Source organism: Triturus cristatus, chromosome 7, assembly GCF_964204655.1.
Source record: "Triturus cristatus chromosome 7, aTriCri1.1, whole genome shotgun sequence".
Classification (NCBI taxonomy): domain Eukaryota; kingdom Metazoa; phylum Chordata; class Amphibia; order Caudata; family Salamandridae; genus Triturus; species Triturus cristatus.
This window is the reverse complement of record NC_140590.1, coordinates 98,230,997-98,246,006: the sequence shown is the minus strand read 5'-3', so window position 1 is coordinate 98,246,006 and position 15,010 is coordinate 98,230,997. Positions and strand designations below refer to the sequence as shown.

The 15,010-nt window shown below is 49.9% G+C and overlaps 1 protein-coding gene across 1 annotated transcript in view; it reads left to right on the top strand.

Annotated features, from left to right (window-relative positions):
* Positions 1 to 6,257: 6,257 nt before the first annotated feature.
* Positions 6,258 to 15,010, top strand: part of LOC146808913 (ly6/PLAUR domain-containing protein 3-like) — a 448,169-nt gene continuing 439,416 nt past the window's right edge. Inside the window, exon 1 of the mRNA XM_085615716.1 lies at positions 6,258 to 6,511. Coding sequence (XP_085471842.1) covers positions 6,433 to 6,511 — 79 coding nt within the window. The 5' untranslated portion in view covers positions 6,258 to 6,432. The remainder of the gene's footprint in view (positions 6,512 to 15,010) is intronic.

Here is a 15,010-nt window from a genome sequence, read left to right as displayed (position 1 = left end):
TAACATAAAGAGAAAAGAGAGTGGGAGCCAACACACAGCTCTGGCGGACCCCGCGCTCTACCGGGATTCTACCAGTTTTTTCTCCCTCTCTACCCCATCTAATCTGTGCAAAGGTGTTTTCATGCAACCTTATGATTAGCAAGAGTATATGATGGGGTACCCCCATATCAATGAGGACTCTCCATAGGGTCGCTCTGGGTACTAGGTCAAAGGCAGTCTTCAAGTCGATAAAAGCGAGATAGAGACTGCCCCTGGCCAGGACCACCACCTTCCAGTAAACTAATAGCAACCTGAAGGCTTGCTCGATTGTGCCGGTACCCACTCTAAAGCCTGCCTGAAGGTCGGAAAGGATGTTATTTTCGTCGGTCCATTGAAGCAGTCTAACTAGGAGCACCTTGCCAACCACCTTTTGAGTTATATCAAGCAGGCTTATCGGCCTGTAGTTGGATGGGACGTCCCTAGCCCCCTTCTTGAAAACAGGCACAACTTCTGCCCCCTTCCAAGATGCAGGAACAGGTGCACCCCTACCAATCGCATTAAGCAGGGCAAGGATGAGTTTGCCCCATTTCGAGATGTCTGAGCGCAACAAATCCCCTGGAATGCCGTCAGGACCAGCTGCTTTTTGGGGCCTAATAGTTCTGATTGCATATTCAACTTCTTTAATAGTGAAGGGGGGATTAACCAAATCAGGGTTTTGGGCGATCAAAGGTGAAATAAAACATGAGATGTTAGTCGAAATAGTGGTACTTGTAAGAGGAGTAACAAGAGTAGCACTATCTAACGACCCAGCATGTTCGTCATTAGAGGGAATTATGACATTTTCACTCACTTGATTTGAATATAATTTGGAGAAGTGGCTGGTCCACGCCTGACTAGTGATATTGCATGTTATAATATCACTATCTGGTCTACTTCTGGATCTTATTGTGTCCCAGAAGCGCCTAGAGTCCTTCCCAGAGCTTGCCTCTTTTAAGGTATACCAATACTCTAGGTCCCACTCCTTTCTGGCATTTGTCAAAGTATCCTTATAGTTTTTCCTAGCACCCTGGATTTTTCCTTGGTTTTTACTTTTAATAGCCCTAATCAGAATAGTTTTAGCATGTCTACAAGTGGGTGTAAACCACTCCTGCTTACCCCTCAAAGTCCGAGCTACCATTTTTTTGTCCACCCGATTCTTTTTCAAGAACACATTCCCAATAGCTTCAAGGGTTCCCTCAAAGATAGATGTAACCCTTCCTATAGAAGGCAAAGAGGCCGAGTCAATACTATCCAGCTCTATTTGTGAAGCAAGAAGGACTGAATTAATGATGTTGAGCGTATTTTCGTCCCCCGCAACCCATTTCCACTTCAACCGTCTTCCACAAGAGGAGACAGAGATGTCGTTGGTTGACCTAGAAGATGGTCTAATAGTTTCACTTGGCCAAGGATTCTTGAGGGACAAGGAAAGTGACTTATGATCACTTTCAATGGTGGGTATAACTTTCATGTCTTGAACCAAACCCCAAAGAGAAAAATCAAGTATAATATAATCAATCCTTGAGGTGTGGTTATCTCTGTTAAATGTAGCCGCACCCATGGGGTCTGAGATTGTGCGGCCGTTGGTAGCTCTTAAGCCGAACTCTAATGTTAAAGCATTCAACTGGATCGCTGTTTGTGTCCATTTCTTAATCAGGGGGATCGTTAGAATTGGGATACCCCATCTAGCATCCTCCTCGCCCAAGTCAATAATATCATCTGATGTGAGAGGCTCATATGTACAATTAAAGTCTCCCGCAACCAAGACTTGAGCTACAGCTGAATTATTCCTGAGTTCCGATTCGAGGGTAGTCACTGTCAAGGACATTAAACCATGTTTGGTGCCTCTGGCATAGACGTTGTACAAATCAAGGGTGGGACCCATACGAGGGCCTCTTAAAGAAATTCCTAGAATATCAGGGGAATTAATTTTCTTTTGGTCTATTCGGCAATTCAAGGCAATATTTACCCAGATAAGCAAGCCACCCAGAGGACGACCCATGCCGTTTCTAGAAAGGCCATATGGGACAAAATATGTAGTATAACCAACCCGGTGGAGCGGTTCAAGAGACCAAGTCTCCTGGAATAGGCAGATCATATGAGCCTCCACTAAGGCATTCCATTCAGGAGAGCACAATTTCCTTTGAATGCCTGCCAAGTTCCAGCTTAGGATCTTAACAGAATCGAAAGAAATAAGATCATTAAGTTTGGGGGAACTAATGCATTCGGCAATAGATGGAGCTGCAACTGGTATAGAAATAGGACATAAGCATGGATTTAAAGCCTGCGGGACTCCATAGGGGGCTGACTTCTGGGTAAGGGGAATAGGGTTAATATCGCTATCAATTTTAAGCAAAGAGCTGTCCGGGGATTGAGGCAGATTGGAGATAATATGATCTTCGCCCTCCGGGACACGCCCTCCACTTGATAATGGTCAGTCCACTGCATCTAGGCAGCTGAATCTATTGACCAAAGGTATATCACTCCAACCTGTACTAAGAGCAGTGCCTCTGCACTCACGAAGCTGTCTACCATCCTGCGGCCCTCTTCCAACCCAATTGCCACCTTGCGGCCCACCCCTTCCTGGAGTGGGACAGCAATTTGGCGAGGAGTAGAAGAAGGAAAGCCTTTGCGTCTCAATACCATCTTGTTTAGCCCATGTGCCACAACGGCAGATATAATCCGCCGTATGGGGGTTGTCAAAGTTGACTATAACACAGTCCCCCCGTATTTGTTTCTTTTTATTACCTAGCCAAGAGACCCTACGTACCATAAGTATCTTACTGGCACAAAAGGGTGGAAGTGGTCTATTGGTAGTGAGCCAATGCTGAACCTTGTTTTTTAGGGACCATAGAGGCTCCTCCGAATTGGGTCTAAGACAAGGGACACCTGTCATGATCACAACATATGGCTCAGCTTCGGCTGGTAAATGTATATGTTGGGCATTCATAACCCCATTATTATTGATATTATTCGCTGACCCAGGAGACTTAGGTGGAGAGCAGTTCAAATTAACAACGACCTTCTTCCGGTCATCTGAGGGTTGGCTAAGTTTTTTATTACTATCTTTGGGTAGGGTTTGTTCCTTCCTTGTTGCGATGTTGGATGAGGTTTTCGACTTCCCAGATGCTGGCAGCCCCTCGCCCATCCCTGCCTCAGGGGAAACATAGGAGGGGGACCTGTTCCTAGATGCTAACAGTTTTTCAATGTTTGAAAGCGATAATTCAATGGGTTGGATCAAGGTTTTTATAAGATCGCCTATTCTGCACAATAGTTGCTGGTTAGCCTCGCAAGTCTTACAGACCTCCCCCAAGTTAGCTGGGTCTCTAGGGCAGATTGTATTGGGGGAAGGAGCAAAAGTATCCATAGCCGCGCTCTGCATGGGAGTTTTTTTATTTAGTAGCCGACTAAAGAGGAATTTTTTGTTTGGTTTACTTTTACTTTTGCGTTTCTTCGCCTCCTTAACCTTCTTGATTTTAGGGATAGCACCCTCCCTCTCCCTTCTTGGTTCATCAATAATAGGAGACTCCTGCCTTGAGGTCCTAAAAAGAACAGGGGTCCTCTCCAGAGTCTCACTAGATTGCGTGTCCAAGGAGGCCAAAGATGCCGAAAGGTCGACAACATTTGGAACTCCATGCGTCTCAGCCTGGACTGTGATTAGGGGCCTAGGCTCCCCAGAATTTAGGGGCGATTTAGATAGGGCTAAAATACCAAGGGAAGAACGCTTAGCCTGTACCAGATCTTGGGAGACCCTTCGCTCCAGTAGTGATATGCCTTGATTGATGGCCTCATTCGCCCTGGTGATGTATTGATCAATTGGCCCTGATATGTGTGTTGGGCCGTGGACTAATTTACTTCTGCTGCCCCTCGTCATCATTGCGCTAAATCACTAATGGAGGTAAACGTAAGTACAACCAAAGCAAAGGTGGAAAATCACTACTTTAAGAAGAGATAGGCTAGTGGCCAGCAGTTGGAGGACAGATACTTCCGGGGGGAATGGTTACGGACAAGACCCAATCCGATCTTACCTGCTCTTGGCAGATTTCGAAAGCCACAGGTGGTTGCTTTATATGCCTACTGATCACGTCGTGGCAGCTAGGAGATGAAGGACCTAGGAACCTGTCCTGCTTCTAATCTTGGTGTCCACGGCGTTACACAGGTCCACCTTAAGTGCAAAAGTGCATATACCAAGAGTAAGGGGGGGTGGCCCAGCCCAGTCAGGTTCGGTCAGGGACGGGCAAGGACGGACCCGCCCTTGGCCCGGGTTTTGCCCGGGCGCAGCCCGCGCGCGTCCCGCGCTGCGGGTCTCCTCCCTGGCTTTTGACCCTCCCCGGCGCTGCCTGATGACGAGTTTGGCAGGCGCCCGGGTGAGGGGGTGATGGGAGTTGTAGTTTTCTTCTGTACGCCGTTCCCCTCACGGCTCCGCAAATATCCACACAAGGATTTCAGGAAAGGATCGCCGTTCCCCTCACGGCTGGTCTGGTATGGAGCACCCTCCAATGAATGCCACAGCAGCGTCCTCAAATAAAATACATATCAGCATGACATGCAGGAGTACAGTTATAAATGAACTTCATTGTGTGCATACTAAAAAGAGGATAACCTTAGACAAAACCTTCCCAAATGGACACAGGGGCATATTATCAAGACAGGCAATAAAATTATCGCCGCTTTGGCGGCAGAAAACTACAGCTAAAACATCGATGATGGGCTTGATAATATGCTCTATGGAATTCCAATTGAAGCCCATGTTAGATGTGAAGGACATCTAACCTGAGCTTCAATTGGAATTCCATAGAGCATATTATCCAGCCCATTATCGCCGTTTTAGCGGCAGTTTTCGATAATTTTATTGCCTGTCTTGATAATATGCCCCACAGTCTCTTATGCTGTGAAGTAGGAGCAGTCAAATAAACAGGGGCCACTTTCAAGGAAGTTACAACGCCAGTAGAAAGGAACTGATAAAGATATAATGTGCCCTTCTCACATCAAAAACAACACGAAGAGCTGCTAGAAAGCTCTAAACACAAAATCACCTCTAAAGTAATAATAACTTTTTAAAAAATGCTGCCACTGAAGGCAAGTAGCTTGTGTATGGGTGTGCTCTTTGCGAAAGAGCAAACTGCAGACCCATTGCCCCTTGCTGCATGCTGTAGTGGGTGGAAGCAAAATGTGAATGACACACCAACAGACCAGTGATGAAGAGAGCTGAAGGAAAGCCCCTTAAAGAAAGTATATTATGCATATAATTTTAGAAAAATCTATTCTAACGGCAGACCTAAAAATCTCGGCTCCTGCACGCACTTCTTCTTTCATGAAAGGTCAGCACTTGCATGACGGGTGCCAAAGGCTGAGTCATTGGTGACTGACAAATGATCAGTCTGTATGTAGATTTATAGACATGCATTAGTCAGGACCACTGGAATTATGCGTTCTGCAGCCGTGGGTTTTTTACATAATTATGATTTAGCCACATTTGCCACATAACGTATCCTCTCCTGCATAACTTACTGATTTTAACAATAAAAATTGTCTGTAGCTCAGGCGGAAGTTACTAAAAATACAGCAATATGTGTTGCCCTTCGCAAAGGTTGGTTGGTCATCTTTCAATTGCTTATTGCTGAATTTGTATTAAACTGGTACTCGTGAGGTGAAAACTTTCTCCAGGCAATGTTGTACAAAAGACAAAATAAAGAGCATCAAAAATGTGCTACATTAAACCGCACAATGTGCCGTTTCTTGACGCATGATTTAGTCAACCCTGCCGCATAATATGGTCCTCCCCGGCCACATAATTCCAGTGGCCCTGGTATTTTAACAACAGCTAGGGCACCAGCTTCTCAGTTTAAGCAACATTAGAACGCAGTCAACATAAACCCAGAAGCTCGGTTGCGGTTATCTTTTTTGCCGAGTGAAAAAAAGAGAAGTTCAAGGCGAGGACAAATATGGCTGCTTTTCAATGTGTTATTCCTCTTCGCTGGCGGTGGTGGGAGGGACTTTGTCAACAATTCACCATGATTCATTTATTGGCTGGAGTCTGAGGAAAGTTTGCGTTGTCATTAGTTGGTTTTTAAGGAGGTTCTTGGCCGAGGAAATATTTGTAAGAAGCTGTGTGCAGATCAATTGTCAAGTATAGAAATTCACATTTCTTTGCCAGTCCCTACCCAGCAGGGCTGGGTAGGGACTGGCAAAGCTGGGCCCGGCACTCCCTGTGGAAACAGTGACGCGTTTGTGTGTGTGTGGGGGGGGTCGAGGTGGACCACGCCCGAACTCATCCCATGTGCAGTTCTGGCGCAGGCAGAGAAGGGAAGGCGCGCTGGCAAGTGCTTATAATAGGAGCCACTTCACACCAGGTCCTGGCTCCACTCTGCCGCTATCTGTTTTCGTTGGCAGACAAACAAGAAGGCAAGCGCAGGCATGGAAGAGAGAAAGTTCGCGAAGGTTTTTGGGAAAGTGGCCTTGGCGGGAATGCTGATGGCTGTCCTCCTGGCACAAGGTATGTTGTGGGGGGAACGTGTTCCTAGAAGTGCACAACGCCCCCTGGGTCAAAAGGACTCTAGTCTCCCCAACCCTCCCATCCCTAGCCCGGGCAGCTGCAGCTTCGACGACGCACACACAGCTGTTCAGCATTTGTTTCCTTGGACAGCAGTGACCAGGGGGTGGACTGGGTCAGAAGTGTGTCTGAAAAGGACAAAGTATTCTACAACTATCATGTTCGCCTTCAGGCGCGCAACACCCATTGGGCTCACCGGGCTTCAGCCCCCCCCCCTACCTCATGTGTGAGACAGCCTCGCGGGCTGGCGTCCGTCTAATTGCAGCCGCACCCGAGTACTTTCACAGGTCTTTAACCCCTTCGCCGCGGCAGGAATTCCACCGCGGCGCTGGGGGGGTTTTGGGGGCACTACGGCGGTGCCGTGCTCATGACGGAACCACTCCGTCATGAGTCACGGTTGGGCGTTGCTCATGACGGAGTGGTTCCGTCATGACTCCGCCCACTGCGCTAATCGCCCGCACAGGCGGGGAATTAGCGCCGCGTGGACGGAGCGGCCGCCAACGGCCGCAGCATGACGGAACCATTCCGTCATGAGCACACGGCGACCGTGGCTCATGACGGAGTGGTTCCGTCATGAGCACGGAACGGGTTAAAAGACCATTTACTCGTTAATGATGCTTTTGTTGTGTTTTCACCCCTTCTAACAGCCACTCTGCCTATGGCTGGAAGACTTAGCCCCCCCCGAAATCTCTTTCAGCCCCCCCCCCCCGAAATCTCTAGTTGCCCGCCTGTTCGCCTTTCACCCTCATAAATTAAATATAAATGCAGGTTGAAGTAATCTGGGAAATGCGTGATTTTATGTCACGAGAGATTTAACGCTGTCACTGCAGATGTCTGTATATAATGAAAGTCACCACCGAATCCTGGTTGGTGTAGCGGGGAATAGTGACGTCTATTTATAGCGCTACGAGGTCCCACCTTGAGACTGAAAGCACTGTAAATATGCACGTCATTATTTTAATATTGAGTTACACACAGCGTAAGCTAGGCTGCTACATAATGAGCAGAGGTAATTTGGGCCTGATGTGCAAAGCCATTTTTGCAGTCCCAAAGAATGTCATAAAAAAAAATAACAGGGTTTGCAACTGCTAAATGGCTTTTTTAATGTACTAAACCCATTTTGTGATTGGCTAACAGTTTGCTAGGTTCCTAAATGGGTTTAGAAAGATATAACGCATCAGTGTTCAGAAGAGGTGTGTTTAGGGCGTCCATTTTAAATAGTGATTTGTTATAGTATTTCCACTGCAATATAACTGCAAAGCGCTATTTCACTTACCTGCACCAGGCCTGGTTTGGTTCTAGAAATAAAATAACTAAAAGAATATTTATATACAAACAAATTGGTCTGAGTTCAGTCTTTGAGTGTGTGACATCATTTCTTACCTGAGCGTGTACAACAAATGCTTAACACTACCCTCTGATAAAGCCTTACTACTCGCCCACACTACCACAAATAGAGAGTGAGGAGCTATCTACTTTTACCTCTGCCTACCTTTGGGGATCCACTGGACTCTGTGCACACTATACCTCACTTTGGTATAGTCAGCTTCCTACAATGACTGAGCCTGAGTGATAAAGCTTTGTGAGTCTTGAGCATGGTAATTCTTTGTTAGCTAAATAATTAGCTGTTTGGTGAAGTATGAGCCTGTAATTTCCTTGTTATCTAAAGGATGGTTCTGCTTCGCTTAGCTTTCATGTTCTTTGTCACCTGCGAGATAGCACTGCTTTGTGATTTCTGAGCCTCGGTATTTTGCTACCTTCTTATTGTACTGCTTTGTGAGCCCTGAGCCTGTAAGTTCTTTGCAGCCCTGAGACACATTATTGCAAAGGGTTTTATGAGCAGAAGCCTGAACATTTTTATTTGCTTGAATGGATTTGGAACCCTCACAGGCCATTGAGAAGCAATTTGCAGTGATACCTTTTCTAGGACATACATTTGCCTGGCTCTAGGCTCAGCACTGCCATTTCCTGCCTTGTCAATGTTTAAAAGGAAGTACTTTTTTCATTCTGCTGAATGATGGCAGTCACCCCACCCCCACAGGTAATTAGCTTCTCCAGTAAATGCCCACCCCGGTATCCTCATCACGTTTTTTGTACTCTGAATGTTATTATGTACTCAGTCACTGCATCTTGACTTTAAGGTTTTTGTGTTTTAGTTAAATGATGTTACTTCCTGTTATGTCTGGCTTTATGTAAATTAGAGAGGCCTTGCAGTTACCTTTACCGCCGGAGGATTCAAAAATCTTTAAACCAGCCCTGCTCACAGACATGACATCCAAAAGGTGATACATGGGGGCCGATTCCAATCATGGAAAAACGCTTTACGAATAGTCGTACGGAGCGTTTTCTCCGTACGACTCGTACCAGGTAAACTCATTCTACAACCTAGGAAGTACGATTCGTACAGAAAGCCTTTTTCTGTACGAATCGTACAAAAGACCATACAGCAAAAAAATACCCACGACTCCGATCCGGAACTGCTTGTACATGACGTCCGCACGTATTTCAGCCGCGTTTTCCGGCCCAGCAAGTACGATTCGTACTGACGTCACTACGGACCTCGCTGTGATTACGGGAGCCAAAAACTGCCGGGAAAGCAGAACCCAATGCCACGGAGCCCCAGTACGCGACGTTCAGCCATGAACCCCATTGTACGTGTCATCCCGGTCCTCTTGTCCTACGACCTGGTGCACCGCACCTGACGCACACGCCGCAGAAGGTGAGAACAACACCCAGGGGCCAGGGTGGGGGTGAGGGCCAGGAAACATACCCCATACGCAAACACAAACCTATAATATGGAGGCCATACATTACCAGCTGGGACTGGTCACTTGGGGGGCATGTCCAGCAACCCCTTCGTACCGCAACAACGGAAGTGGACGTGTACGGTGCGTACCACACATACCCCTACGGCACCATTACAACAGTGGTACGGACCGTACCCACGCATGAATACGTGGGTATGGTGCGTACCCCTACGGCCCCATGAGTACTCAGGTACGGATCGTACCCACGCATGTATGCGTGGGTACGGTGCGTACCCCTACGGCCCCATGAGTACTCGGGTACGGACCGTACCCACCCATGAATACGTGGGTATGGTGCGTACCCCTACGGCCCCATGAGTACTCGGGTACGGACTGTACCCACGCATGAATGCGTGGGTACGGTGCGTACCACATGTACCCCTACGGCACCATTACAACAGTGGTACGGACCGTACCCATGCATGAATACGTGGATACGGTGCGTACCCCTACGGTCCCATAAGTACTTAGGTACAGACCGTACCCACGCATACATGCGTGGGTACGGTGCGTACCCCTACGGCCCCATGAGTACTCAGGTACGGACCGTACCCACAGATACAAGCGTGGGTACGGCCCGTACCACACGTACTCCGTTACGGCAGCAGGAAATTTTGGATACGAGGCGTACACACGCCAGGAATGTGGGCATAGAGGACTGGCCCAGCATGTTACCTTCATATTGTTGTGTGTGTAGGTCCTGGCCAGCAGTGTACAGCTCCAAGGGGGTGCATGGGTGGGTCTAGAGGACTCCCAGCAGTGGACAGAGACATGGGGGTGGGTGCATATCACTGCCAGCAGTGGACAGACATGTGAGGGGTGGGTGCAGAGGACTCCCAGCAGTGGACAGACATATGAGGTGTGGGTGCAGAGGACTCCAAGCAATGGACAGACATATGAGGGGTGGGTGCAGAGGACTCCCAGCAGTGGACAGATATGGGGGTGGGTGCATATCACTCCCAGCAGTGGACAGACATGTGAGGGGTGGGTGCAGAGGACTCCCAGCAGTGCACAGAGACATGGGGGTGGGTGCATATCACTACCAGCAGTGGACAGACATATGAGGGGTGGGTGCAGAGGACTCCCAGCAGTGGACAGAGATATGGGGGTGGGTGCAGAGGACTCCCAGCAGTGGACAGAGATATGGGGGTGGGTGCATATCACTCCCAGCAGTGGACAGACATGTGAGGGGTGGGTGCAGAGGACTCCCAGCAGTGGATAGAGATATGGGGGTGGGTGCAGAGGACTCCCAGCAGTGGACAGAGATATGGGGGTGGGTGCATATCACTACCAGCAGTGGACAGACATGTGAGGGGTGGGTGCAGAGGACTCCCAGCAGTGGACAGAGACATGGGGGTGGGTGCATATCACTACCAGCAGTGGACAGACATGTGAGGGGTGGGTGCAGAGGACTCCCAGCAGTGGACAGACATATGAGGTGTGGGTGCAGAGGACTCCAAGCAATGGACAGACATATGAGGGGTGGGTGCAGAGGACTCCCAGCAGTGGACAGACATGGGGGTGGGTGCATATCACTCCCAGCAGTGGACAGACATGTGAGGGGTGGGTGCAGAGGGCTCCCAGCAGTGGACAGAGACATGGGGGTGGGTGCATATCACTACCAGCAGTGGACAGACATATGAGGGGTGGGTGCAGAGGACTCCCAGCAGTGGACAGAGATATGGGGGTGGGTGCAGAGGACTCCCAGCAGTGGACAGAGATATGGGGGTGGGTGCATATCACTCCCAGCAGTGGACAGACATGTGAGGGGTGGGTGCAGAGGACTCCCAGCAGTGGACAGAGACATGGGGGTGGGTGCATATCACTACCAGCAGTGGACAGACAAATGAGGGGTGGGTGCAGAGGTCTCCCAGCAGTGGACAGAGATATGGGGGTGGGTGCATATCACTCCCAGCAGTGGACAGACATGTGAGGGGTGGGTGCAGAGGACTCCCAGCAGTGGACAGAGACATGGGGGTGGGTGCATATCACTACCAGCAGTGGACAGACATATGAGGGGTGGGTGCAGAGGACTCCCAGCAGTGGACAGAGATATGGGGGTGGGTGCAGAGGACTCCCAGCAGTGGACAGAGATATGGGGGCGGGTGCATATCACTCCCAGCAGTGGACAGACATGTGAGGGGTGGGTGCAGAGGACTCCAGCAGTGGACAGAGACATTGGGGTGGGTGCATATCACCACCAGCAGTGGACAGACATATGAGGGGTGGGTGCAGAGGACTTCCAGCAGTGGACAGACATATGAGGGGTGGGTGCATATCACTACCAGCAGTGGACAGACATATGAGGGGTGGGTGCAGAGGACTCCCAGCAGTGGACAGACATATGAGGGGTGGGTGCAGAGGACACCCAGCAGTGGATAGAGATATGGGGGTGGGTGCAGAGGACTCCCAGCAGTGGACAGAGATATGGGGGTGGGTGCATATCACTACCAGCAGTGGACAGACATATGAGGGGTGGGGGCAGAGGACTCCCAGCAGTGGACAGAGATATGGGGGTGGGTGCATATCACTACCAGCACTGGACAGACATATGAGGGGTGGGTGCAGAGGACTCCCAGCAGTGGACAGAGATATGGGGGTGGGTGCAGAGGACTCCCAGCAGTGGACAGAGATATGGGGGTGGGTGCATATCACTCCCAGCAGTGGACAGACATGTGAGGGGTGGGTGCAGAGGACTCCCAGCAGTGGACAGAGACATGGGGGTGGGTGCATATCACTACCAGCAGTGGACAGACAAATGAGGGGTGGGTGCAGAGGTCTCCCAGCAGTGGACAGAGATATGGGGGTGGGTGCATATCACTCCCAGCAGTGGACAGACATGTGAGGGGTGGGTGCAGAGGACTCCCAGCAGTGGACAGAGACATGGGGGTGGGTGCATATCACTACCAGCAGTGGACAGACATATGAGGGGTGGGTGCAGAGGACTCCCAGCAGTGGACAGAGATATGGGGGTGGGTGCAGAGGACTCCCAGCAGTGGACAGAGATATGGGGGCGGGTGCATATCACTCCCAGCAGTGGACAGACATGTGAGGGGTGGGTGCAGAGGACTCCAGCAGTGGACAGAGACATTGGGGTGGGTGCATATCACTACCAGCAGTGGACAGACATATGAGGGGTGGGTGCAGAGGACTCCCAGCAGTGGACAGAGATATGGGGGGTGGGTGCATATCACTACCAGCAGTGGACAGACATATGAGGGGTGGGTGCAGAGGACTCCCAGCAGTGGACAGACATATGAGGGGTGGGTGCAGAGGACACCCAGCAGTGGATAGAGATATGGGGATGGGTGCAGAGGACTCCCAGCAGTGGACAGAGATATGGGGGTGGGTGCATATCACTACCAGCAGTGGACAGACATATGAGGGTTGGGTGCAGAGGACTCCCAGCAGTGGACAGAGATATGGGGGTGGGTGCATATCACTACCAGCAGTGGACAGACATATGAGGGGTGGGCGCCTATCACTACCATCAGTGGACAGACATATGAGGGGTGGGTGCAGAGGACTCCCAGCAGTGGACAGAGATATGGGGGTGGGTGCATATCACTCCCAGCAGTGGACAGACATGTGAGGGGTGGGTGCAGAGGACTCCCAGCAGTGCCCCACTCCTAGGAGTATGGATGTCTTTCACACACTGCATGACACACCACATGTGGGTGTGAGGACATACAACACATGCATACCCACCCATGGCGGATGCTGCACAATACACACCCGGATTTCATGCCAACAGACTGTATAGTCATGGAAATGCATACTAAAATAAGTTAGCCAAAGGGAACACACACTGTCACGCACATCACAGGAGTGATAGGAATGTCCAGGTGCTGGTTCAGCCACCCAGATGTTGTCTCTCATGGAAGGAATAGGGTTCACTGCGACTAGATACAATGCCCACAATTGTGAGTCAGGTGCCCAAATACCCTGCATTACACGTGCCATTTGTGTGTTAGCCCGTGATTACACACATGCATTGTGCTGAAAAGGGGCAATTGTTCCCTGATGCCATTCCTACATACCCAAAACACAAGTACAGTGACTGGCAAGGATGGCACAGACGATTCAGCAGGAGACATCGGGGAGCATGCATGGCCATTGTTGAAGGGATCCGTCACCAACAAAGGATATGTTGACACAGGTCAGCACAACAATTGTGCAACTGTTTGCAGGGAACATGTCAGGTGCCACAGAGGAAGGAACACTCTTTGGGACAATGTCTCCCAATCCAAAGGAACACACACTACCAATTAATATTTTCACAGACATTGTGATGGCACACAGATACCATGGTCCACCTCATGACCATCATACTAAAACATTTATCAGAACCCTAACACATTACCAGAACCCCAACTTCATGGGCCTCATCACCAACATCAATACCTGAAATGCAATAGTGTTGAAACTAAATGAAAAGGCTTTATTCAGTACACAAATAAAAATTTGAAGAATACACTATTTACAAAGGCAAATGGCCAGTCCATAGTTCGAGTCCAAGGGTGGACGTATGCGACTGTGTCCACCCCTACTTTGTCTGCACAAAGTCACCTCAAGGTTTGTCGACCGGGGGGGGGCATCATCAGTGGTAGTACCAGGCACCGCAGGGACAGGAGTGGGTTGGGTAGGTGTGGTGGGTGCAGGACTGGACGTATTCACCACAGGGGGTGGGGCAGCGGCAAAGTTGGTGGTGAGCAGCTCGCTCACACACAGTTGGTGTCGTTCGTGGAGGGCATGTTATCAACGATGTCTGGCCAAAGCAGGATTCTGCGGTCCATGGACTCTTCACTGATGGAAGCAGTTTCTCTCCTGCGCTGCTCCATCCCCTCCCTACCCCGGACCCATCCACACTGCCCTCTCCCATGCCTGACCAACGCACACACAGACAGCCACAGGCACGCACCCCAACAGACACATCCAGCACACCCCTAAGTAAGGAACAGCGCACACCTCCTAGCACGCACACTCAGGGGGATTTAGTCACACCCACAGGGTCTGGGGGCAAATGGCAGACAGGCAGCCACAGTCAGAGTCCGCAGTCCTTGAAGGAAGGTGGAATCTGACTATATGGTTGCCCCCACTTTTTTCCTGGTGTTTGAATGGTTTTTGACTAGTCTGGCTGGGATCCAGCTATCCAGGACCCCAGCCTATCTGCTTACTCCTTAAAATGATTGGTGTGCATATTAGATGCACTAGTGATTGGATACTGTGGTACCTTATGAGCCCCTAGTATATGGTACCTTAGGTACCTAGGGCATTGGTACTTCACAGGCCTACCAGGGGCTGCAGCATGTATTATGCCACCCCTGGGAAGCACTCACAATCTGACACCACAGGCCTGCTACTGCAGCCTGTGTGAGGTAGTGTTAGCACTCCTCACTGAGGTATAGGTTCCTATATCTCACTATACACACACACATATAAACCTATCAGTCACCCCTATGGTAGGTCCTATCAATCCCAAGGGCAGGATGCTTGGTTTACTATGTGAGGGGGTGCTTCTGCCTGAGCAGGACCCCTCTGCAGCTGGCAGAGTCTATTCTCTGCTGCTGTTTGTGGATGCGGTTAAACCATATACTCTTAAGTGCATTATAACCTCGCGGTAAATGCTAACTTT